The sequence below is a fragment of the Callithrix jacchus genome, chromosome 1, assembly GCF_049354715.1.
Source record: "Callithrix jacchus isolate 240 chromosome 1, calJac240_pri, whole genome shotgun sequence".
Lineage (NCBI taxonomy): Eukaryota > Metazoa > Chordata > Mammalia > Primates > Cebidae > Callithrix > Callithrix jacchus.
In genome coordinates, this window is record NC_133502.1 from 106,175,484 (window position 1) to 106,202,636 (window position 27,153).

General features: G+C 33.6%; 1 protein-coding gene across 7 annotated transcripts in view; it reads left to right on the forward strand.

The window, feature by feature from the left end:
* LOC144581922 (intermembrane lipid transfer protein VPS13A) overlaps positions 1–27,153 on the forward strand; it is a 237,895-nt gene that overhangs the window by 119,308 nt on the left and 91,434 nt on the right. For all 7 annotated transcript variants that reach the window (XR_013533366.1, XM_078367850.1, XM_078367836.1 and 4 more), the window contains 13 exons: positions 802–949; positions 4,425–4,578; positions 10,009–10,136; positions 10,522–10,691; positions 11,390–11,607; positions 12,311–12,543; positions 13,745–13,837; positions 14,327–14,683; positions 15,620–15,721; positions 17,152–17,310; positions 17,787–18,042; positions 19,350–19,510; positions 22,968–23,071. Coding sequence is in view for 6 of the 7 variants with exons in the window: in XM_078367850.1 (XP_078223976.1) it covers positions 802–949; positions 4,425–4,578; positions 10,009–10,136; positions 10,522–10,691; positions 11,390–11,607; positions 12,311–12,543; positions 13,745–13,837; positions 14,327–14,683; positions 15,620–15,721; positions 17,152–17,310; positions 17,787–18,042; positions 19,350–19,510; positions 22,968–23,071 (2,283 nt within the window). In the remaining variant the exon portion in view is untranslated. The remainder of the gene's footprint in view (positions 1–801; positions 950–4,424; positions 4,579–10,008; positions 10,137–10,521; positions 10,692–11,389; positions 11,608–12,310; positions 12,544–13,744; positions 13,838–14,326; positions 14,684–15,619; positions 15,722–17,151; positions 17,311–17,786; positions 18,043–19,349; positions 19,511–22,967; positions 23,072–27,153) is intronic.

Below are 27,153 nucleotides of genomic sequence, written 5' to 3' on the forward strand. Positions count from 1 at the left end.
TGAATGTAAGAGATTGCTGACAGTCTTTCAACTACCCGACTACCATGCCTGGCTAATTTTTGTATTTTTAGTAGAGATGGGGTTTCACCATGTTGGCCAGGCTGGTTTCAAACTCCTGACCTCAGGTGATCCACCCACCTCAGCCTCCCAAAGTGCTGCGATTACAGGCGTGAGCCACCGTGCCTGGACTACATAGAGATGATTCTTATTTTAAGGTTATACTATACAACTTACATATTTTTGTACTTTTTACCATATTACAAATTGTGTTTTAAAAAAAATCTGTTTCTGTCTTTTTTTTTTAATTGAGACAGTCTCGCTCTATTGACCGGGCTGGAGTGCAGTGCGGTGATCTCATCTCACTGCAGCCTCCGCCTCGAGGTTCAAGTGCTTCTCCCACCTCAGCCTCCTGAGAAGCTGGGACTTACAGGTGCCCACCACCACGCCCAGCTAATTTTTGTATTTTTTGTAGAGATGTGTTTCACCATGTTGGCCAGGCTGGTCTCAAACTCCTGACCTCAAGTGATTTGTCTGCCTTCGCCTCCTAAAGTGCTGGGATTACAGGCATAAGCCAGTGTGCCTGGCCCTATTTCTGTGTAATATGAACACTCGGCTCAGTGTACGTCACCCAGGTTTCTAGTGGGATAAAACATCACTCGTTTTGATAGATTTTTTTCCGCTTTTTACACAACAAATTATTGATTTCTGCTATTTGCATATGAAAGGATAAATTTAAGTTAATCTTTTTTAACTACCTGAATGTATGTGAAACAATTTAAAAGAATTTTATCTCTACTTCAGATCTGAATATATTAATGATGCGTACCAGGAAGTACTGGATCTACTACTGCCATTAAATCTTGAGGTGGTGGTTGAACGAAATTTATCCTGGGAGTGGTACCAGGAAGTTCCTTGTTTTAATGTAAATGCTCAGCTGAAACCAATGGAGGTAACTTTTTTGATACTTACCCATTTTTGTTTTGCTTATTGAAAAATACTGCTTGGGGACATAAGGCATCATTTGAGTGGCATTTGTATACATATAATCACATTGGTCAGAATTGAAATGGTGATTATATTAAACTAGAATTCATTTGAAAATGATCTCCATTCATTCTTTTAACAAATATTTGACTCTTTACTATGTGCTAAGCCCTATGATAGACAATGGAGATACAGTGGCGAAGAAGTGATGACATTGTCTCTCACTTCATGGAACTTCCCAGTCTAATGCAGGGGTTGGTGGTGATGGTAATCTGAAAGGTATAATCGTAGATAGTAGAAAACTAAACAGGCACATAATTAAAATAGTTATAAATTGTGGTAAATTTAATGAAGGACATTAATAACAGGCATAGTGCTGTAAGTAGTCAATTAGATACATTAACACAGAATTTATTGGAAAATAATTTATTGGAAAGGTTAGAAATACTAATCTTGAAGTCACCAGCATATTGATGGCATTTAAAACCATAGGAATATATGAAATAACCTATACAAAGAGTGTATAAAGGAAAAGAAACTAGAAGAATTCATACGTTGAAAATGAAAACGGCAAATGTGTTAGCACCTTAGCTTTACATTCTTACTGGTTGACATTGCCTCCTAGATCTCTCATGGAACTGTCCACAAGTTTGTAGTTTTTTCCCTTTTCTGGATGAAAGTCAAAACTGTGTCACATGCTTTGCTGAAGTCATAGCAACATATACTCTGGGAGGTTTCTTTAAGAAACCTACTTAAGAAATCTTTCTCACCACCTCCCAGTTTCCCCTTCTATTTCTTTCTGTAAAAATTTTATTTTATTAAGAGAAAACTATCATTTAAAACATTTCAGACTTTTAAGTCAAAAGTATATTCAGAGCATAAAACGTGATGTTGGTATGAAAATCTTAGTGTGTAAGATAATAATGGCTGCTTTAACTTACAGGGTTGGAGATGGAAATTAGTCTTAAGATAAATTTTTGAAGTCTGTTTGCATTGGTAAGACAACAGATAGAAACTTATAAATAGCATGCTGTGGCCATTGCCAACCCACTGGACCCTGTTATCAGCCATATTTGTGTGGGGCAGGAAAGACACTCCTTTCCCATGCTCTTCCCAGGTAGAATCTATACAGAATGTTCAGGTGATGCCGCAGACAATCTGCAAGTGCTCAGCGGCCTTTTGAGGCCAGTCCTCTAGGATAAAATTGGGTTTTCCCTTACTCTGATTCACCTGAATAGTTAATTAGCCACTGTTGCAGCTCACCCAGATCCCAGATATTTGTTCCCTCCTGGGCCTCATCTTCTGTGTCAGGTAGAGGCTAGAATCAGCTGTGAAGTCAATTAGTCTGATGCATTCAGACCAAGTGGAGCAACTTGCGATTTCTGACTTACCAGATTTTTGGTGGTTGTATACACAGCCTGTCCTGACATAGATACTGCAGATCAGCAGCCCCGGGATCCTTACAGTTCTTTGAACTTCCTCCACTGAGCTCCTGGCAAAAGTGAAGAAAGAGTGATGACTAATAATCAGTATTTGAGCTGCATGCGATAGACAGATACTAACTAGAAGACATGGTTTAGAAATTATGTTTAATTTCACCTTATTTTATGAATTACTATTTTTGCAGTGCTCGCTACATAATTGCAAAATAAGTGTCATAAAAAAGAATGAAGGAATGAAAGTTAAAAAACCCAGAACATTAGTAGTAGGTATAAAGAACATGTGGACTTAATTTTAAAACATTACATTAGTATAACATCTTTGAAATGCAGTCAAAGAAAGCCCGATAGAAGTAAAACTTGTTAAATATTGAGGGATTCAGATTACCTCCTTGGGGTCATAACAGCTAAAAATATAATTATTTTTGTAGTTTTGACAAACTTAGAAGTGAGCCGAACTCAAAGATCTTTTTTACATTATTGCTGTTGCATTAGTCAGGGGTTTCCAGAGAGAGTATGTGTGTGTATAGAGAGAGAGGGGGGAGAGTTTTTTAAGGAATTGGTGCACATGATGGCAGATGCTACCAAGTTCAAAATCTACAGGGTAGGCCAGAAGGATGGATACCCAGGGAAGAGTTCGTGTTGGAGCTAGAGTCTAAAGACAGTCTGCTAGCAGAATTCTTGCTTGGAAGAGGTCAGTCTTTTTCTGCTGAAGGCCTCCAACTTCAATACAAAGTGATTAGATGAGGTCCACCTACATTATGGAGTATCATCTGATTTACCTAGAGTCTAGTGATTTCAATGTTAATTTCATCTAAAACATATTTTCACAGAAACATTTCATGTTTGACCACATATCTAGGTACTGTGACTGAGCCAACGTGACATACAAAATTAACCATCACAGCTATTCAGACAGGTCTTATGCTGTTGATTTGAGGCTAAATTTGTAAGAGCTGGGATTTGAAATTAGCTCTTTATATTTTTTTGAGACAGAGTCCCTGTTACCCAGGCTGGAGTCCAGTGGCACGATCTTAGTTCACTGCAGCCTCCACCTCCCAGGTTCAAATAATTCTCCTGCCTCTACCGCTTGAATAGTTGGGATTACAGGTGTGCACTATGCCTGGCTAATTTTTGTATTTTCAGTAGAGTCAGGGTTTCACCATGTTGGCCAGGCTGTTCTCGAACTCCTGGCCTCAAGTGATTTGTGCTACTCAGCCTCCCAGAGTGCTGGGCTTACAGGTGTGAGCCACTGCACCCAGCCTGAAATTATTAGCTCTTTATTTATGTTTTATTAGTTCCTTGTTTATGTGTGGACCTAAGCATATTACTTAACCATTTAGCCTCAGTTTTTAATAAATAAAAATAACAGGACTGCATTAGCTGGGTATGTTGGTGATGCTTGTAATCCCAGCTACATGGGAGGCTGAGGTGGAAGGTTGAGCCTAGGAATTTGAGGCTGCAGTGAGCTAGGACTGCATGCCAGCCCAGGTGACAGAATGAGACCCAGTCACTACCTAATTAAATAAATAAATTTCAGGATTATATTCTGTATCCCTAGGACTTTTGTGAGGTTCAAATAAAATAGCTCATGTAAAACACATTGTGAACTATAACATTTTTGATTAACCAAATGTATCATTTCTGATTATTCTACATTTGTAAAATGAGTTCCTTACTAACCAAAAAAATCCAAAGTAGAGAGATAATTAAAGTTCATTTTAAAGGCTTAAAATTACTAGATTATTTGGTACATTAGTAACAAATAGTTCTTTATTCGTAACTTCACTGTTATTGGCACCTAATTTAGTCCTGTATTTCACAAGGTGCTAAAGAGCACATGGTCATTTAGAAAACTGAATATTCAGTTTCTAAAAATGTTTAATTGGTATTGTAGAGGATTGAAATGGTCTTTCATTTTTCTCCTCTGAGAATTTTAACTGCAGTTAAATTCTGCAATGAAGTAGCAGTGCTAAAAAGAGCACATTTTTTTTTTAACAGTTCATTCTTAGTCAAGAAGATATAACAACTATTTTTAAAACATTGCATGGCAATATATGGCATGGAGAAGGTGGCAGTGCCTCACCTGCTGTAACAAACGACCAATACAGTGTCACTAGTGGAGTTACGACTAATGCTTCACACCATTCAGGAGGTATGTTTTTAACTTAAAATTTCCTCTTGCTTTCCTCTCTTTCTCTCTTTTTTCCTCTGTCTTCTTCCCTCCTTTCCATCTTTCTCCACCTTCTTCCTCTTTCTCCCTCCTTTTCTTCTTTTTCTTTAGTTTTGGCAAAATAAGATTTATAAATCTCTTTCTAATAAGCTAATTCCATTCGGCCATCTCTAAATTGTCTATTCTGTTAGTCATTGTGTTGATTTTTTTCTATCAATCAAAATTCCTAGTCCTGTTGTAACAAAATTTCTCAATATGTATTCATATTTTTCTGACTTCCTTGTATCTTCTTATTTTCCATTTTTCTCTCCCTCTCCCGTCTTCTCCCTATTCCTAGTGCAGCATATATCCCAAATGAATCTTTTATATCCATATTAGGAATACCAAAGTATTAGAAATGCAAAGAGAGGACGATCATTAGTAGATGGTGGATTTTAACAAATATTTGGGAGATAGATGGATGGAACAGAGTAGAAGGAAGCAGAACTCAGAAGGAGGCTTCATCTAATGTTGGATCCAGTGTGTTCTGTGGAATGTGGCTGGGTTCTGAGTTCAGCACCAACACTTAACGAGGGTCAGTTAGTGCTGGGATGATTTTGCTGCGTAAGCATGAAGTTCTCATTCTGACATTAAAGGGGATCCTCAGACCTACCTACCTCAAAATGAAACCTGCTAGTTCACAAGACTCACCTTTTCAAAGCCCTGAGGTATGACACAGCATTTTTACACAGGTACAATCCCAACAGAAAAACAACTTTACATTTACAGCATTATAGGAAATCCCACTCTTACTAGCTAGAATAGTCAAACAAATCCTTTATTGTTAAATGTGAATGATCAGATATGAAGAAAATTGTAAAAACTCAAGCATAAATGAAACTAAGATAGACAGAATCATGTTTTCTGAAGGAAACAGATAATTGAGGGGACAGAAAAGGAAGTAAACAAACAAACAAAAAAACCTGACATTCTAAGAGGATTTTGAGAAGGTAATGTAAGAACTGGATCCCACCGGCACCGCCAGCTCACCCAAGGATAGCAGAGTTGCTGGAAATCCATTATTGCTGAAAATTTGAAACAAAAACACTAAGCATGGAATTAGAACTATTGAGTTGAAATATTTGGTTGAGGCAATCTCCCATGACAGAGAGAGAGAAAAAAAAGCACAGGATGGAAAATATGATAAAACTTAAAAGTGATGTTTTAGTTCAGAAGGTTCAATTCCAGAGTAAGTATTGTGAAAGACATAATTGAGGAAATGGAAGAGAATTCTTTAAAGAAGTTTAGTACTTTCCTTTTATCTGCAGGACATATGTTCCAGTCAATGCCTGAAACTGTGGATATTACTAAACCTATGTTTGGATAGTACTCAAACTATGCTTTTTTCCCTGTACATACATATGTGTGACAAAGTTTAATTTACAAATTAGGCCCAGTAAGAGATGAATTACAATAATAAAATAGAACAATCATAATAATATACTGTAATAAAAGTTATGTGAATGTGGCCTGTCTCTCAAAGTATCTTAATATTTTCAGACCCCTGTTGACCTAACTGCAGGTAATTGGAAGTGTGGGTAAGGGTGAGTGCTGTGAACTGTCCAGACCTAAGTAAATATTGAAACCAGCTCAGCTACAGTGAATCTACTGAGTTTCCAGCAGATGGGGTAAACCAAGATTCCACATGCAAACAAATTTTCATGAGATGTCAGAATGGTAAAGCTAAGATTTTTCAAAGTTTCAGAAAAAAGAAACAGGCTGCCTGTTAGGGACTTAGAAAAAAAATGATTGCATGATCGATTTTTGTTGTTTTTTATTTATCATCAATAAAACATGATGGAATGGAATGCCTGGGTGGTAGAAGACAATGGAGGAATATATTCAAAATTCTAAGGAAAGTGGTATTTGAAGCTCAATTCTATATACAGCCAAACCATCACCTAATACGTGAAAGAAAATAATTCTCAGATTTCCTGTGACTCAAAGTTTTCTTAGACTTCTTCATACCCATTCGTAAAAGAAATTAGTTTGAAAATACATTTCAGCAAGACAAGGAATCGAGGAAAGAGGAAAACATGGGGTAAAGAAAACCTAGGCCTACCCAGTAGTGCATCGAAAAGGAGTCTTCAAATTATCTATGTGAATAGGTTAGAAAGTAATTGGTTTTCATTAAAAAGTAAATGAGAATGCTTTAAGGAAAGAAAGGCCATTTGGAAGAATGTCTTATAGAAGAAAAACAGCGTGAATTCCACATAGTATATAGGATACAGAGTTATGTAACTGATATAGAGAAAAATGTTTTCTGTTCTTAAGAAAGAAATTTCTGTACCATAGTGCAGAAGTGAAGTGGACTAAATTTTGCGTAATTTTGAGCCATTGTTAGAATGTGAGAAGAGAGAATCTCTTACTTTTCAGAGATGCACTCACTGTTAAAATGCAGCGGCAGAGGCACTATTGTAATACATCGTGAGTCTCATCATAGAAAAGTATTACATGGTCATAGTTAAACAGGAAGATTTCTTATGTAAATAAAAAAGTAAATTTTATGAACCATGATAAGTTAGAAGTAAAGTCATTAGCAACCAAAGCTGTAAAGAGGAAGATGGTTCAGGGGAAATAATTAATAAGGGCTTAAAGAGTGGGGAGTATGAACATAATGTCTGCAGTTGGAAATAGATATTTGAATATGTTATTTTCATCATTTTCTTCTGGAAATTTTTACACATATACCAAAGTAGAAGGAATAAGGTAATGAACTGACATGTACTCATCACCCACTTTCGTTAATTAATATCACGTGGCTGCTTTGTTACTTCCCTAACTCTGCTCCTCTCCCTTCTTCCTGCAGCCCACTAGGTTATGTTAAAGCAAATTCCAGATATTATACCATTAATTACCATTTTTCTATAAGCAGTAAGGATGTTACTTTTAAAATATAGTAACATCATCACCCTAAAAATTAGCAAAGCTCCCTTACGACCATGAAAATATCTGGTTGGGAGGGTTCATCTGTCTCCTTAATGTCCCATTACGAGGTTTGGTTTTTTTAAAATAATGATAAAAGTATCAGTTCACAAAGAAGATGCAACAGCCTTATATGTGTATATACCTAATAACAGAGCTTTAAAATATATGCAGCAAAACTGACAGAACTAAAGAAGAATGTACATATACAGAATCATATCATAGTTAGGGATTTGAACATACCACTCTTGGTAAATGATAAGATATGGACAAAAAAAGCCAGAAAGAATATAGAAGATTTGAACACAGTCAACAAACTTAATTAATGTAATACGGTGTTACTCTCAGTTGCAGAATACATTTTTGTTTTGAAGGGGTTCCTGGAATGTTTACAAAATACACCATTTTTGGTACCATTAAGTTTTGTGACCACATGGGATTAAATTAGAAGGTAGTAACAATAGGATATGAAAAAGCTTGAACTATTAGGGCATAAAACAATTTCTAACTAACCCATAGATCGAAAAGAAACGACAAGGGAAATTAAGAAGTTGAACTGAATGATCATCAAAATAAAATACATCAGAATTTGTGGAATACAACTAAAGCAGTGGTGAAAGAAATTTGTAACTAGAATAATATTTTAAAATCAAAGATCAAATCTACCACAGGAAACTAGAAAAAGCAGAGGAAATTAAACTCAAAGTAAATGAAAAGAAGACAGTAATAAAAATAATTGAATCCAACAAAAGAGAAACAGATAAACAGTAGAGAAAATGTTTAACTGTATGAGTAGATTTGTTTCTAATTTCAGATTTCTGCTCATCAAATATAGTAACAAGATAGGAAAAAGCCAAGCCTCAGACTGGTTGTATGTGTCTTTTATCCAGAATACATTAGAACTCCTATAAATTAATAGCAACTTTTTCAAAGCAAAATCATGACCAAAAGATTTGGATACTTGAGAGAGGATGCTATGTAAATGGGCAGTGAACACATGATAAGTTGTTCATATAATTATTTATTAGGAAAACATTGCAGTTCACCAGATGAGGTAAGTTGTAGAAGAGTGACAATGCCGCAGGTTGATGAGAATATGGAAGAGCTGACGTTCTCACATACTCCTGATAGGAATGGGAAATAGTATAACCACTTTGGCAAAGAGTTTGGCAATTAACATATACCCACCTTTAATGGAGCAATTCCAGACCTAGGTATTTATTCCCACCTGACCCCAAAATAAGTACATAAATACACAAAATGACTTATTTAAGAATATATATATATATAGTAGATGTTTTATAGTAGCCCAAATCTGGAAACAACTGAATTGTTCATCAGTAAGAGGATAAACTATTTCTTTTCATGGAGTGCATGACTAGCTTTAAGAGTGAACTACTTGTGTATGCAACAACATGGTTGAATCTCAGAAGAATGTTGACTAAAAGAAGCTACACACAAAATAGTACAATCGGTATTACTCCATTTGTATGGAATTAAAAAATATATAGAACTAATCTATGATGATTGAAATTAGAACGGTAGAGAGGTTGGGGATTAGTTAGAAAGTGGTAAGAGGGAACTTTCTGGAGGGGTAAAAGTGTTCAGTATCTTACTTGAAATGGTGGTTACATAGATATATACACTTATCAAATTTCACCCAATAGTTCATACACAATATGTGTATTTCATTGTATGTAAATTTTGTCACAATTAAAAGCACACTACCTCCCAGCTACCCAGGAGGTTGAGGCAGGAGAATTGCTTGAACCCAGGAGGTGGAGGCTGCAGTGAGCTGAGATTACACCACTGCACTTCAGTTTGGGTGACAGAGCGAGACTCCATCTCAAAAAAAAAAAAAAAAAAAAGAAAAAGAAAATACATTACCTGGCATAATGGTGCTTGCCTCTGAAGTTAGATATAATGAGAATTAGAAAGTGCTGTGTTTTCATTTTAAGCTCATTTAATAGGTACATATAATGCTTTGATTCAAAATTTAAATGTAGAAAACGAATTTTGGATTCTTCTGATTAGTAGAACAATTTTTAAAATCTCTCTTGGTTTTAGTTTTTTAAAGTAAAATTTGAATACTGAATTATGTGCCAGGTATTGTAGTATGTGTTTTACATGTGCTATTTTACTTAATCCCCAAAACATACTCAGTGATTAGTTCTGTTTTTCCTTGGAACAGAACAGAAGTGGAAACGGAAGCAGCAAGAGGAAATAGAAACACCAAGTGTTCAATTAATATTCCCAAATTATTATGGGAAGAGTCCTAAGCCAAAAGTTACTGAGTTTTACATCTAAATTTTCTAATATTTTATTTTTTTGAATGTCATTTTTGTATACTTGTTTAATTAATAATTCTGTTAAATCTGTTTCCAGGGCATTTTAATGAGCTGCTTTTCATGATATATTCTTTTATTAAATAACTTTAATTTTTTCAAGGATCAACTGTGGTGACAGCTGCTGTGGTAGAAGTACATTCATGTGCCTCACCAGTTAAGACAACACTAAACGTGAGCTTCAAAACTGATTATCTCACCATGGTGCTGTATAGTCCAGGTCCTAAACAAGTAAGTCAAGGAAGAAAAGAAAATGTATTTTCACTTGTGAAAATTGCATAGTTAGATGTCTTTAAAGTAACAAATGTTAATATTTAACATGCATTTTGTAGTATCTGTCCCTCTGAGAAAAATGGTTGATCTTTTCACTTTAATAATAGTTTTAATCATTTCCCTTTTTAAATGAGTTGTTTATCACATAGCTAATAATGTGAAAAATCAATTGTAAAATTAAAGTGATATGTATATATTTTTTGCCTTTCATAAGAGCCCTTTGGAGATGGAGAATTTTGATGTTTCTTCTAAGCAGAGGCAATAATTTGTAGTAGTTCATATCATAAAATACACGTTAGACTTGTGTTTTTGTGTAATTTTGTGTTGATTTTTCCTTTCATAGGCTTCCTTTACAGATGTTCGTGATCCTGCTCTGAAACTTGCTGAATTTAAATTGGAGAATATTATAAGTACTTTAAAAATGTATTCAGATGACTCAACATTTTCTTCCTTCTCATTAAAAAACTGTATTTTAGATGATAAAAGGCCTCATGTCAAAAAAGCAACTCCTCGGTATGTATTGTAATGATGTTCTAAGGTTTCACTTGAGAAATCATATATTTTACAGAATTTATCCCCAGAGTTACACATTCATTTTCTGAGTACATACTAGGTTCTTTAAAGCTTCAATTCAATCAACTTATAGTACTCAGTCAATATTTAACATGTCCTGGTTCCATTATGTGCTATTCTTACTAGATAATTGATAGATTCATTGAATAAATAGAAATACTCAGTGTGATTAAATTGGTTTTTACATTCTTTAAATTACATTATCTAATATAAATCTAATATAAATTATTGTTAATCCATGCTAATTGCATTGGGAAGTACATGAAAAAGAGAAAAGACAAAATATCTTGAGATTCAAACTCTTATAAGCATATACTTCAGTGAACATATGCTTTGTGTATTCTCAGTAAATCATATTTGTGATATAATTTTCATTAATTTATGAGTAATTTGTGATATAGTTGATGTATTTGTAATGTGGTAAATCACTTATGTGATACATAAGTAATTAATTTATGATACATTTGTGTTCCCGAAATGTGTAAGTTTTTCATTTGGAACACTTTGTGGATCTTCCCAAGAGATGTGACTTAAAAATACTTTTTTTTTTGTCAGTGCAGGTTCTTTCAGTTTTACTTGTCTGTTTGATTACTTCCGAGTTACTTATACATAGAAATTGTTGTTACTGTGTTTTCCAGAATGATAGGACTGACGGTTGGATTTGACAGAAAAGATATGATGGATATAAAGTACAGGAAAGTCAGAGATGGTTGTGTGACTGATGCTGTCTTTCAAGAAATGTATATTTGTGCAAGTGTAGAATTTTTGCAGACTGTTGCAAATGTCTTTCTTGAGGCCTACACCACAGGCACTGCTGTAGAAACCAGTGTGCAAACATGGACTGCTAAGGAAGAAGGTTAGTTATTGGCTAAAATATTTAATATTTGTTTCATTGAAGTGCTACAACAGGACTTACCTTGATCAGCCTTTTACATCATCAAGGTAAATGCTTTAATAAATTAAAATCTTATTTTTCAGAGTAGAAGGAAAACCTTAATGTGTTTTCTGGGAGGATGTATAGTTTGCATTTTTAAAAGATGTGAATATATATTGCATTTAAAAATTATGAAACCTATGTTAGAATAAGTAATTGTACTGCTCTTCATTCAGTGATTCGAATGAATTTGTCTAGTGGAAAAAAACAGAGTGAATAATGAACCGACCATATCTTTTCACAATTAAGATAGTATTTCAATTTAAAGCACTCATTTATTTTTGTTGTATTTATTCCCAGCTTTAACATCTGGTTTCTCTATTATCTTTTACAATATGTCATTCACTGTGGTATAGTAGAAGGAGTATCAAGCTGAGAGTGGCAAACTAGATTAGTTTCTAGGCTTTCCAATTAAATCATGGAGACATTCTCCTCATTTAAAAATATTCTTCTGCTTATAGCTTCTTCAGATCTTCACTAAGGGTTTTAGTTATTTCTTTGGGATCTAAGATTTTGTTGTTTTACTTTTTACTATTATTTTATTTTAATATTTTCTTACAAATAATTTATTCATAATATACAGCAAATATTTATAAATATTTTAATTTATTTTTATTTGTATTAGTACCTACACAGGAATCAGAGAAGGTGGAAATTAATGTTATTATTAAAAATCCTGAAATTGTGTTTGTGGCTGACATGACAAAAAATGATGCTCCTGCCTTAGTCATTACAACACAATGTGAAATTTGCTATAAAGGTGACCTTGAAAATAGTACAATGACTGCTGCTATTAAAGATCTCCAAGTGAGAGCCTGCCCATTTCTTCCAGTCAAGAGAAAAGGCAAAATCACTACGGTAAGTTAACTATTTGATCATCTGCTTAATTGTAAACTTTTTTGGATGTAGTATAGACCATTTTAGGAAACAAAAAACCTACATGCTTCCCAACCTTGCTCTGTAAACTATCTTTCTCTCTCCTTAGAAAGCCTAATTTAGGATATTATTTACCAACTTTGAAACTCTTTTGTTCTTCCAGATGCTGCTCATTACTGTTAGTATTTGTGGGAATATTCTCGCTAAGAAGTTGGGTTCATCTTGATGGGTCTCAATTAAGATCTTTGACTTTCTAACCATGTGAATTCCAAACTGCACTTTGGACTTTGAGACCTTTCTGACAGTTGTTTCCTGTGTTGTTTCAGTTTTATTGTTTTAACTTCATTCTCCCGTCTGGATGTTTTTGCTCAAATAATGCATTTTTCCTTGTCTCCGTGTAACTTCATTTGAACCTTCAGCCATTTGCTTTGACCTACTTCACATTGGTCTTTTACTCTCTAGTAACCTCTTGGCCTTCTTCCTCTTCATAACTCTACTTAAAATTCATTTCTTTAAAGCCGCCTTTTCAAATTAGCTGGCTGACTCCGAGTAATCTTCAAAATACTTATAAAAATATGAGTTTCTAAAGGAGTAATAGAAGCATAAGTTTTTGTTTGTTTCTCTGTATTTTTTTCCTGCTTCTTGGTATGCAGCTATAGAAGCTTAAATGTTCTAAACATTGTCACCATAGAAACATAAGATATAATTTTGTTACAATGATTATATATATGTTAGTTACGATATAAGATAAACTGTTGCCCAGATTTGCAAGACTGCTGGCTCTCCACTAAGCAAAGAGAGAGAATAGAAAATGGAGGGTTTACCGATTTTCTTTTAGGTTTTGACTTAGAAGTTTTAAATATATCTTTTATTCACATCCTTTTTGGCTTGAAGATAGCTGCCTGACCACACTTAACTGTAATAAAAGTTGAAGAATGTGGTATTTTTTTTCTGAGCTACCTTGTGCTCAGATAAAACTTCTATTGCTGTGGAAGAGTAGGACAGATATGAAGTTCTAGAGATCCTTCCTACGGGATAATTAGGAGTGTATTATTGAGTCACTTTTTAAATAGTTATTTTTATTAACTTGTTTATTTGACATACCTATTACCAAGAAAGTCTTTAAATAGAAATATTTTCATATTTAAACATTAATATAGTGGTTTTGATTTTTCTCTCATAGGTTTTGCAGCCCTGTGACTTGTTTTATCAAACTACTCAGATAGGTGCAGATCCACAAGTGATTGATATGTCAGTAAAATCCCTGACACTAAAGGTAAATTAAAATAACAATCATTTGAATATTTAGTGCCCTTAAAAAAATTAGTAAATCCTAGAAGGTTATTATAGCAAGTCTTTAGTTAGGCAAACAAAATAGATGTATTTGTGTTTTTGAAAACATATTTTTATGAGATATTTACAAAGTTATATTATTTAATATACATTTTATAATGAATGCTATTCTGTATTTTGTGATTGACATTTGTGTAGTTAACATCTAATATCCCTAATAAATATAGTTGCAATTACTTATACTTCATCAGTTTAGTATCTATAAGATTGTGTATATATTTTAACAAGTCATAATTAGTTATGGTAATTAAAAAAATTTATAGACAGTAAATTGTATCTACTATTTTGTGATAGTAATGTAATTCAATATTTAATTTCTCGTAATCCTTCAGCAAGTATATTTAATATTTCTTAAATTGTATGTTTGAAAATGTTTTGTATAGATTTTTCATTAGTTTTTTTCCCCACTTAGGTTTCACCAGTTATTATAAATACTATGATTACCATAACTTCAGCACTGTATACAAATAAGGAAACTCTCCCAAAAGAAACAGCTTCTTCTACTGCACATTTATGGGAAAAGAAGGATACAAAGACTTTGAAAATGTGGTTTCTTGAAGAATCAAATGAAACTGAAAAAACAGCTCCCACAGCTGAATTGGTACCCAAAGGCGAGATGATGAAAATGAACATTGATTCTATTTTTATAGTTCTTGAGGCTGGAGTTGGTCATAGAACAGTGCCTATGCTTTTGGCAAAGTCACGTTTTTCAGGGGAAGGCAAAAACTGGAGTTCCCTAATAAATCTGCACTGTCAGCTTGAGCTAGAAGTAAGCATATTTTTCCAGTTTTATAACAGATAATGATACATACGGAATATTATGGATTCTTATGGTAGCTGTCTAAATTAAGCTTACTGTAAATATGATGTTGGGTCAAAAACTTTTGAGAAAACGTTTTCAAATTTTTCCCTTGAGTAATTGCTTTTATGTATGCATTCCTTTTAAAGTACATGTCCACATTAAGTTTATATTTCAACTGATTTTAACAACTTAAAGGTAATATGTTATTTGACAGTTGTTGATTAGATTCAGAATTCTTTAAGAGTTAAAGTTGAGGCCAGGCCTAGTGGCTAATACCTGTAATCCCAGCACTTTGGTAGGCCAAAGCAGAAGCATTGCTTGAGCCCACGAGTTCAAGAGCAGCCTGGACAACATAGCAAAACCTCGTCTCTGCTAAAAATACAAAATATTAGCCAGTGGTGGTAGCTCACACTTGTAGTCTTAGCTATTCAAGAGACTGAGGTGGAAGGATCATTTGAGAATAGCTGGGAAGTCAAGCCTGCGGTGAGCTGAGATCGCACCACTGTACTCCAACCTGGGGGACAAAGTGAGACCCAGCCTTAAAAAAGAAAAGAGTTAAAGTTGAATACCGTTTTTTTTTTAAAGGATATAGTCCAACTTTCTGAATATCTGGATAATAATCTCTTTTAATAGAAATATAAAGAATTAGAAAGACATGCCTTACACTTTTATATAATGTAGAATCAAGGAACGATTCGTAAAAAGGGGTTTTATCTGGACTAAATTGTGAGGAGCAAATATGTATTATGAAATTAGCCAGGGGAGGAAAGTGCTTAGGGAGTGCTTAAAGGAAGCTACTGAATGGCACGTATACTGGTGTTCATATAGATGAAATGACAGGACTGAAAATACATGTTGGGAAACAGAATGGAAGATCATTTTTAATGAAAATTCTCTCTGTAGGTGCATTATTATAATGAAATGTTTGGTGTATGGGAGCCTCTGCTCGAACCCTTAGAAATTGATCAGACTGAGAATTTTAGACCATGGAATCTTGGTATCAAGGTATATATATGTATTTTAAAATACTTTGTGTTTTAAAGAACAGATTTAGATTCACAGCAAAATTGAGAAGAAGCAACAGAGATTTCCCACATACCCCCTGCTTCTGCATATGTACAGCCTCCCCCTTTATTAACTAACGTTCCCCCATCAAGGTATATTTGAAGTCTGAAAAATATTTTCCAAAATTGAGAATGTTTATACCACACTAGACACTTTATTTTCATCACAATAAAGTTCAGGTTGTCTCATCATGAGCCTTGCCCACATGCTTCCTTGTTTGACCTCTGAATATAATTTTCAAATCAAAGGCCAATGTTGCCTATGCTTCTAATACAGTTAATTATGTAACAAGTATTATGTGCCAGACATGGTTCTAACTAGCTTATCTTTAATCCTTATAACAATTCTTGGAGGAAGAGAGAGTTTTTATCCCTAGTTAAACATGTGATGAAGGGACTGAGACCAGGGAGGTTAAGAGACTTCTTGAAGTAATAATAGCTACAATGTGGGGAAGAGATGGGATGCAAATCCAGCTGCAGAGGGGTTAAATCCACTCTAAACCACTGTGCTATAATGCCTCTATCTTGTAGGTTGTTATCTATCCCAAGTTTCCTTCATCCTCTGTGTGTGTGTGTGTGTGTGTGTGTGTGTGTGTACATACTTATTTGAAATATCTTGTGGGTTTATGTAATGATGAGAATCGGGGTCTTGGATGGAATTTTGCTTCTAAAGCAAGAGACTGCAGAATTACAGATTTCCTACCTAATAATGACTTGGCCAACCTGCAGACCCATTATCAGTGACTTAAAGCTAGTTAAAGTAACAATGAAGGTGGCTAGCTTCGCATGTTTAGCTTTTTTCTTACTACATCACTTAATTTTATTTTCCAGATATTTTAGATGAAGGATTTGAATAAAGGAAATCCTTGGTGGTTTTTAGGTTACTGCATGTATCTGTGACTCCCAAAAAATGTAAAGGGTATTGATTCTTGTGAGCTCTAGCTTTATAGCACCGTTCTGCTACTCTTGTCTGCCTCTGTAAGTCCCTGGGTTTCTGTTCTTTTATTATTAGCATGGCCAACACACGAAATTGCTTTTCTTGGTCTGAATTTTTATGTTGCTTTGAAGTATGTGCTTCTGTATTCAGATGTCAGATACACAGAGTGATTTTAGTTTTTTATTTTTCCTTCTGAATTTTATCTGCCATTTTTCTATCACTAAGGATGACGTGATTTATCTTCTCTGATACTTCTGTCCTGTGTGACCTTAGCTGGCTGATGTCCAGGTAATTTCAGTAAGGCAGTAGAACTTAACTGAAATTAGGACAGATAAAATGTATTAATGTCTCTAATGTTGTTACTGGGATTTGTCTAGTCATGTTGTGCTCCTAGAAATAATTTTTTCTTATATTTCTGTAATTTATGATTTTAGATGAAAAAGAAAGCAAAAAAGGCCATTGTTGAGTCAGATCGTGAGGAGGAAAACTACAAAGTGCCAGAATATAAAACTGTCATCAGTTTCCATTCAAAAGACCAATTAAACATTACGTTATCCAAATGTGGTCTTATAATGTTAAATAATTTAGTCAAGGTAAGAAAAGAAATTCAAAACTTTAAATATTGAGATAACTTGTCTGAGTTGATCTGTCTGTTGAATAAGAAGTTTAATAACTTGGGCCGGGCGCGGTGGCTCAAGCCTGTAATCCCAGCACTTTGGGAGGCCGAGGCGGGTGGATCATGAGGTCAACAGATCGAGACCATCCTGGTCAACATGGTGAAACCCCGTGTCTACTCAAAATACAAAAAATTAGCTGGGCATGGTGGCGCGTGCCTGTAATCCCAGCTACTCGGGAGGCTGAAGCAGGAGAATTGCCTGAACCCAGGAGACAGAGGTTGCGGTGAGCCGAGATCGTGCCATTGCACTCCAGCGTGGGTAAAGAGTGAAACTCCGTCTCAAAAAAAAAAAGAAGTTTAATAACTTAGTTATTTTTCATTTGTCCTTTAATGTTCTGCTTGTCGTTTGATTTTACACTTTTCATTTAATTTAAGATAATTTTTTCTTATTAGGCATTTACAGAAGCTGCCACTGGCTTTTCAGCTGACTTCGTAAGGGATCTAGCACCATTTATAATTTTAAATTCACTTGGACTTACTGTCTCTGTTTCACCAAGTGATTCTTTTAGTGTACTCAACATTCCTATGGCAAAATCATATGTACTGAAAAATGAAGAGAGTTTAAGTATGGATTATGTCCGTACCAAGGACAATGATCATTTCAGTGCAATGACTAGCCTAAGCAGCAAACTCTTCTTCATTCTTCTTAGTAAGTAATTGATATATTACCTTCCTGGGACTCTTTCGTTTTAAATTACAATTTACATGTTATTTTACGCTTTCTTAGACTCTTAGCAAGGTTTTGTTGTTACTATTTTTTTTTTATCTCCTTTCTAATAGGTCAAGAACTGTTTTTTGTCCTTGCAGTTTTTTGTCCTTTGGTTACTGTTGTTACTAAAGCTTTGTATTCCAGACTTTTTATTTATCCACGGCATGACTTACAGCATGGCAATTTACTGCTTTATTGTTGGGAGGAAAAATATTAAATCTCACTCCCATTCAGCTTTTACAGACCATAGATATTTAGATGCTTATGGGAGTTCTTTTAATCACATTTGGTATCACTTGATAGTATTCCACCAGTTTTGCAACTGAATGAACTCAAAGCTTGAATTCATGCAAATGGCAATTTTTAATGGTTTTAGGATTTGTAAATAGCTTTTTTGTATTCTGCCTACTAAGGTGAAGCTTTTTCCTTCTGTTTTTTTCTGCTTCCCAGAATTTTTACATTTTTATTGAAGATGAAATATATACATTCTTAAATTATCATAATATGTAGTCATCATGAAGTTAAATAGTCCCAAAGCCTCACCTACACCACTTTTTGATACTCTAACGTTTAAGTAATTATTGAAGAGGGCATTGTTTAAAAGATTAATTAGATTTGGAAGGGTAAGCTACTAAAATAGCTTGTGTTTCTAGTTAGAAAATAATGTAACAGGTGTTTCAGGTGTTGTCATAGCATTGTAATTAATATTTGCATTTATTTTACCTCCTTTTGTTTGAACTAACATTTTTATGGATAGGGTGGTAAATGAACTTTATGCAAGTAAGTAGTTTAATCCCCAATACAACATGTGCTTTCGGTCAATATATATAAAACTTCGTTTAACCAAGTTCAAGGTATAGAGAGTGACACAAGCTGTTGGAAAAAATAAAAAACAAAAATTGAAGTCCCTTCGATATTTACCATGTCTACCAAAAGGCAGAATACACTCTGGTTATTCTGACAGCAAGCCAGACGTCAATATTCTTGTATTTTATAGTAATGGCTCTCATTACTCATTTTTGAAAGATTTTCTACTGTCTTAGGTTAAACTCCTGAATGGGATTTTTTTCATGAATGCTGTGGAAATATATGGTGGTTTCTTAAAATACCCTGTTTATGGACTATATCCAAAGACTGTAGTGATTATTATTTGTAAGTTTAAGAATCATCTGATATTTGTAATATATAACATCAAAATTAATATGTAATGAATTATAAAAACTTTTAAACATACTTATTTAATTTAGCACCTGTTAACCATTCTACTGCTGCTAAGATTCCTTTAACAAAAGTGGGGCGACGTCTGTACACTGTAAGACACAGAGATTCTGGAGTTGAAAGATCTATTGTTTGTCAAATTGAAACAGTGGAAGGAAGTAAGAAGGTCACAATTCGCTCCCCAGTGCAGGTATGAAATGATCAGTTTTGGGGCATGTCCTGTTATGCATATCTTGTGCTAATTAAAAAAGAAAACTAAAGCAAATTATTACCAAAAGAATATAAACCATAACAGAAATGCAGCTGATAGCAAAAGATGACTCATTACCAGCAGTTGTGCTACTCGGATATGACCAGTGGTAGGAATTTGTTCAATATACTTCTTATAATTTTTAATAGGAATATTTTGTCAAATCTTCTTAGAGTTTTTTTTAATAAATAAAATACTCAACAGTGTTTTTCTCTAGGTCTTTTTTAATATGTTTATGTCATTTCTATTTGATTAGATAATTTTTAGAGAAATGAAGAAAAAATTGTACAGTTTTATTTAGGTATGTACGATAAACTACATATATTTTAAGTTGATGAGTTTTGACACAAAAATGCACCTTTGAAACCTTCATCACAGTGAAGGTAAGGAACATACTTATTTCTTAGAAAAATTTCCTATTTTCCCACTTTACCATTGCTAGGCATCCACTGATCTGTCCTCATTGTACGTTAGTTACGTGGTCTAGGACTTTACATAAATGGAATATAGTACAGATGGAGTTTGACTTTCATTCAGAAAAATTTTATATGTATGTGTTATCTTATGTGTATCCATGTTGTTGCTCAGTAGTAACAACATGGATACACATAAGTTGACACATACTATATACAGTAATCTATTATATGGATATGCCGCATACACATTTTGAGTGAACCTTTGTATATAATATAAGGTTAAGGATTGAGGTTTTTTGTTTTTTTTTCACCATATGCATTTTTTTCCAGAGGACTCTAGGTCCTTCTCATTTTTATTTAAACTTGAGGATCAGGTTATGAATTTTATCAAAAATCTGGAAAAAATGGGCTTGTCCTTGAATATTTAGGAGGCTGAGATAGGAGCATTACTTAAACCCAGGCAAGGGGTTTAAGCAATGTACATAACAGGACATACCCCAAAACTGATCCTCCTGTCTCAGCCTCCTGAAATTGATATACTGATTGATAGTATTTATTAATCCAAGTTATATTAACCTCTATTTGTAGACTTACTAGACAATTATAGTAGATTTTTATGGATTTAGATAGTTTTGATAGCTGCAAATGAAGACATTTTTACTTTTTCCTTTCCAATCTAAATGTTTTATCTGGTTCTTATTGCCTATCACATTGGCTAGAATACAATTTGAGTGGAAGTGGTGAGAGCATATGTTTTTGCCTTGTCCACTCTTTCACCATTAAACATGATTTGTGTTGTCATTTCATAGATGCCTTTTCTTAGGTTGAAAAGGCTGAGAGTTTTTATCAGAGTTGATTTTGGACTTTGTCAGAGGCTTTTTCTGTGGGAGAGAAAGATAAGTTTTTTAATTTGTAGTATGATGAATTACATTCACTGATCTTTTTAAAATGTTAGATCCACCTTGCATTCCTAGAATTAATCTCACATAATCATGAAGTCTTCCTAACCTTTTAGTATATTGTTGGATTTTGCATTTATATTCATGAGGGATATTGGTGTAGAGTTTTAATGTCTTCCTCCCTTCCTCCCTCCCTTTCTCCCTCCTTTCTTCTGTCCATTAGTCCATCTTGCTCTGTGCCCAGGCTGGAGTGCAGTGGTGCCGTCATGGCTCACTGCAGCCACGCTTGCCTGGGTTTAAGCAATCCTCCTATCTCAGCCTCCTGAGCAGCTAGGACTATAGATGCACCTCACCACACCTATTCTACCATCTTTCTCCGCCTCTTGTTTAACTTTTTAACTTGTTAAAGGATCAGTCCACAACCTTGTTGACACCAGGGACCTGTTCCATGGAAGACACTTTTTCCATGGGTTGGGGACTGGGGCATATGGTCTCAGGATTCCTTTCTCAGGAATAGAAAGCTCCACCCATAGTTTGTCCTCATCCCCTGCAAGGACACCGAGTTAACAACTATCTTCACAGAAGAAACACCTTCATAAGTTGAATGTGAAGTTTATTTGAAATTATATGTATAATCGGAAAATATGTTAGAAAACTTACAGTTAATGTCTGCTGTGGAATGCTCTGAATGCTGGTTATTTTGATAGTGGACTTTGAAATTTATTATAATACAGATGTCTTTATCCACACCATGAAATTTAAAAAACATTGACATTTAAAAGTGTTTCCCTAAAGTTAAAAAAAAAAATACATGAAGTTGAAGTCAGTTGTTTTGTTTCTCTCTTAGTTCACATTCCCTCCTTCTTTCTTCCTTGAGGTAACATCAATTTGGTGATATGTTGTATTTATTTTTAGTACCATATTTTAAAAACTATTATTCCTGTCGAGAAAATACATACTTGTGTTTTTAGTGTCTTATAGAACTGTTACACTGTTCACCTTATTTTGCTGTGTTCTGTTTTTATTCACATATTTGAAATGTACCCGTATACTGATACATAGGTCATTATTTTAATGATTTTACATGATTATATCAATTTGAAGAAAATTTTCTTATTTATACTTGAGATAGTTTTCATTTTTGATTTTTTATAATAAAATCAGTGCTGTAGTGAATATCAGTGTTTTGAGTGAATGTAAACATGAATTAATACACATATGTAAACATTTCTCTAGGTATGTAACTAGGAACAGAATTTCTAAGAAGGAAGTGTATTTTCATTTTTACCAAGTTTTTGTCAAATTATTCTTCATAGTTTATCATGTAAATTGAGGGAATGTGAACTAAGAGGGAAACAAAATAACTGAGTTCCTGTTCACATCATTTTCAGCTGTTGATACTACCATACTTCTGATTTTGTTTGTTGGTATTAAAAGATATTCTATGAATATAATTTGTATTTTCTTGATTACTAGGAATGTCAAATATCTTTTCATCTGTTTATTGATTGGTTTTTCTATTCTGTGAATCACCTGTTTACACTCTGTTCTTGTTTTCCTCTTTATTGCAATTTTCTTAATGATTTTTAGGATTTTGGAGCTTGTAGTGGTTATAAACCTTTTGTTGAGTGTATTACAGATGTTTCCCAGGCTGTGGATTGTCACTTCTATCATTCAAATATTTAAAATTTTGATTTTTTTCTATGAAATTTTCCTACTATTTCTGTCTAAACAAAACCATGTTTCTAAACAGATTAGTTTAGTATTTAGTTTAGATTCTTAGATTAATTAAAAGAACTAAATTCTTTTAGTTCCTATCCTAAAGTCAAGAAGGTATTATCTTATTATTCTCCTCTAGGATGCTTTAAGTTTGTTTTTGAGATTTCCTTTTATATAAAACTGTAGAAATTTTTCTTGTATGTTTTAGGATAAATAATATGTTTGTTTCTTTTCTGATTTATATAAGCAAGATAAATATTGCCTGATAGTTCTTTTGTTGAGATATTTACATCGAAATATTTTTTACATGTCTTCAGATTCTTAAATTAATTATACTAAATATTCCTTGTTTTTCTTTCCCAGATAAGAAATCATTTTTCAGTCCCACTCTCTGTTTATGAAGGGGATACCTTATTGGGAACTGTCTCACCTGAAAATGAATTCAACATACCATTAGGCTCTTACCGGTATTTTTTCTTTATCATTTTATTTACCCTAAGATCTCTTGTAGAATTTTTGGTTCTGGTTTCATATGGATAACTTGGATCAAATCCATCCTGCTAGTAGCTCATCTGACTTATTTAATTTTCAGTGCACTTAGATCTTTAAAAAAGAAGTATTATTTAATTTATTATAACAGCTTATATGAAGCATATTACATATGCTTTTTCTCTTAAATATAATTATATTTTGATTGCAGTATAATCATCAGCATAGTCATATGATTATGAGTTTTAAAAATGTCTAATAAATTATGTTTGGTGGTTTCTGAATTTATATATACTATTATGAAGTAATTTTTACTTTTCAAAGGTTTTATAATGGAATTTTTTTTGAAATTCCTTTAGTAAATGGAATATTTTATCCTCTTCTCTGCACCTTTGTTCATTGTTCAGGGATAGAGTTGTAAGTAGAAGTATATACTACATTAACTTAAATATGTAAAGTAATTGATATATGTTTTAAGAACATAAAATTATAACAAAATATGAGTTTTGAGCTAGTTTCATAGATTTTATATCGTAACAAGTGTTAAGGTATGTAATCTGGAATTGAAAATAATCTCTTATATGGAAATTGAACCCCACTGGAGAATAAAAGTTTCCTCAGAATTAGGCATTGTAGTTTGTTTAAATACCATTTTATTTTAGAATATACACTAGAAATAGATACTTACCTCAGTGCTACAGAAGGATAGAGGCAAAATCACAAGCAGTGCTTCCCTGTTCCCTGCCTTTATTCATTCTAACCCTTGTCCAGAAGTTCAGAATGGGATCCTTAATGCTCCGAAGGCAGACTAGCAGTTTTAGGCACATGCTGTCCACATACATAGACCTGCTAAACCAAATGAGGGTTTTATTGCTTAGTTCAGACTTGCTGAGGGAAACAATTGTAACGTTGAAAGAACAAAAAAATAGCCATTTATCTTATCTGACCTTGCACTAGAGAGAATTTGGGGTGGGTTACAAGATTAGATTAAATGTAGCATGTACGATATATTTAAAAATTTCTGTGAAGAAATTTCAATTCATTTGTTCTTGGATAATAAGAGTTAATGGTAGGTATCCTACTTTTTAATACATTTCTGCTATGTGTTTGTGACTCTGTTTATAGTAGAGAAAACAGTACCTTTATACTTTTTTCTAAGGCTAAATATTGATTTGTTACATAATAGTTAATCCATCTTAATGAGAATTATTAGTGACTAAGTACTTAATTCATCTTCATGAGAATTGTTAGTTACTAAGTACTTAATTTCACCTTAACTAGAATTATTATTGACTAACCAACTTGGATTTCTCATTAGGTATTCTTTTAATCTAGTAAGTATTTCAGTGTAGGTGCACTTATATTTAACATGTGAGGTCTTAAATTGACAAATAGTTACCTTTCTCTATTTTCATTTTTAGATTAATGATAGGGATAAATACAGATACAGATAAATATAGGAAAATAATTTATATTTTATTGAAATATTTAAATAGAATTTAAATATACTGATTTTTTAATTCATTCAACAAATATTTATCAAGGTTTTCTGTGGATGACGCACTGAATACCAAGACGAATTGGATGTGGCTATTGCCATGAAAAGATTGATATATTACATAAATGTATAAAGTAGGAAACAGTGGGAGAAAGTGTTGTAGTTGCCAAAAACTATAGAAAACATAAAAGGGATTGATGACCGACTCCTGGGCAAGGTACCTGAAGTACAGTAACATACGTAATATAGTAATATGGAGATTAGATGAAAAGGAGCTATCTAAGAGGAATGAGTGCATGAACAAAGATAAGGAAATATGAAAGCATAGCATTATAAGGAATAGTTGGGAATTCATTGGAATGTATAGTGCATGTTGGAAGATAAAATTTGAGAGATAATTTAAGTTCACAGTTAGGTGGTTGCTCCCTCATTTTCTAGCTACATTTTATAAATTTTATCTCCATCTATTAGCTTAATCTGTTTTTTTCTTCTTGTCTCAGCATTTGATGTTCTGTTTCAAAACATTCACACTACTATCTCTTCTCATTTAAAACCTCCTGCCGTTGATTATCTTTCTTTCTTGTTTTCTTCATTCATTCCTTGAACTTCCCTTTGACCTTTTATATTTCTCTTACTCAGATCTTCTCTTCAGAGCACTGTTTTTGGGGAAATTGTCACCTTTGCAAACACCTTGCAGTCTGTCTAGAAAGAGCCAACCACACTCTACTCTCTGCCCTCAATATACTCTAGACATACGTTTTTTGGTACCTATCACAATGCAGTAGTTAACTTTTAACATTGCATTTCCCACGTGATTATGATCTTACTCATTGGTTGGTTTTCAGTTTTGCCTTCTCATTTGTACATAATCGGTCCAATAAATGTTTCGGTAAACTGGATAAGTGTATTACCATTAGTTTAATTTGGAGAAAATTAAGTTTTTGTCTTTAAGTATTAGAAGTAAGAGTGGAAAATAGAGTGAAAATGATAGAAAGAATGTAGAAGTAAAAGAGGCTATATCTGTTAACTGTTTAACAAATAACTTAAATGCTTTAGTCAGGGAAGAAGGAAGTCTGATATTGTTTCAAAGTCCAGGGTGCCAGTAGCTGGAAGTCACTGAAGAAGGATATGTAGAAAAGTGGGTAGAGTGGGCCCAGTGTCCGTCTAGCAAATTTAAAGTGCTAGATAATAAATATATTATATTATTAAATATGATACAAATAATATATAATTATATATAATATATAGTACATAATGTATATTTATATATCAATTATATATTTATATACATTAAAAATATAAATAAATCATAGATATTTAACATTTTAGCACTAGAGCTTAGGAAAATAATCAGGGCTGGAGATAGTTTTGACCGTCATTCATCTATAAAGCACAGTGTCATAGCTAGTTTTACAAATATAAAAATATTTCTGAAATGTTTATTATTGGCTACAGCATGGGTTCAAAAATTATTAAGTATAAAATATTGCTGAAATATAAACAGTATAATATTAAAATATAAAGCTTAATCATGTGACATCCAGTAATTTTGTCAGTTTTCTTAAAACCACTCTTCTGCAATGGCAACAAAAACCAAAATTGACAAATGGGATCTAATTAAACTAAAGAGCTTCTGCACAGCAAAAGAAACTACCATCAGAGTCACAGATGATTCTTTGTGGGTTTGCTTCGCATATATGACTGATACAACTTACATATTTTTATATGAAACCATTTATCTTTTCTGTTCCATTGGTCTATGTCTCTGTTTTGGTTCCAGTACCATGCTGTTTTGATTACTGTAGCCTTCTAGTATAGTTTGAAATCCAGTAGTGTGATGCCCCCCGCTGTGTTCTTTTTGCTTAGAATTGATTTGGCTATGCGGGCTCTCTTTTGGTTCCATATGAAGTTCATGGTGGTTTTTTCCAGTTCTGTGAAGAAAGTCAATGGTAGCTTGATGGGTATAGCGTTGATTCTGTAAATTACTTTGGGCAGTATGGCCATTTTCACGATATTAATTCTTCCTAACCATGAACATGGAATGTTTCTCCATCTGTTTGTGTCCTCTCTGATTTCGTTCAGCAGTGGCTTGTAGTTCTCCTTGAAGAGGTCCCTTACGTTCCTTGTGAGTTGTATTCCAAGGTATTTTATTCTTTTTGTAGCAATTGTTAATGGCAGTTCGTTCTTGATTTGGCTTTCTTTAAGTCTGTTATTGGTGTAGACGAATGCTTGTGATTTTTGCACATTGATTTTATATCCTGAGACTTTGCTGAAGTTGCTTATCAGTTTCAGGAGTTTTTGGGCTGAGGCGATGGGGTCTTCTAGGTATATTATTATGTCGTCTGCAAATAGAGACAATTTGGCTTCCACCTTTCCTATTTGAATACCCTTTATTTCTTTTTCTTGCCTGATTGCTCTGGCTAGAACTTCCAGTACTATATTGAATAGGAGTGGTGAGAGAGGGCATCCTTGTCTAGTGCCGGATTTAAAAGGGAATGCTTCCAGTTTTTGCCCATTCAGTATGATATTGGCTGTTGGTTTGTCATAAATAGCTTTTATTAC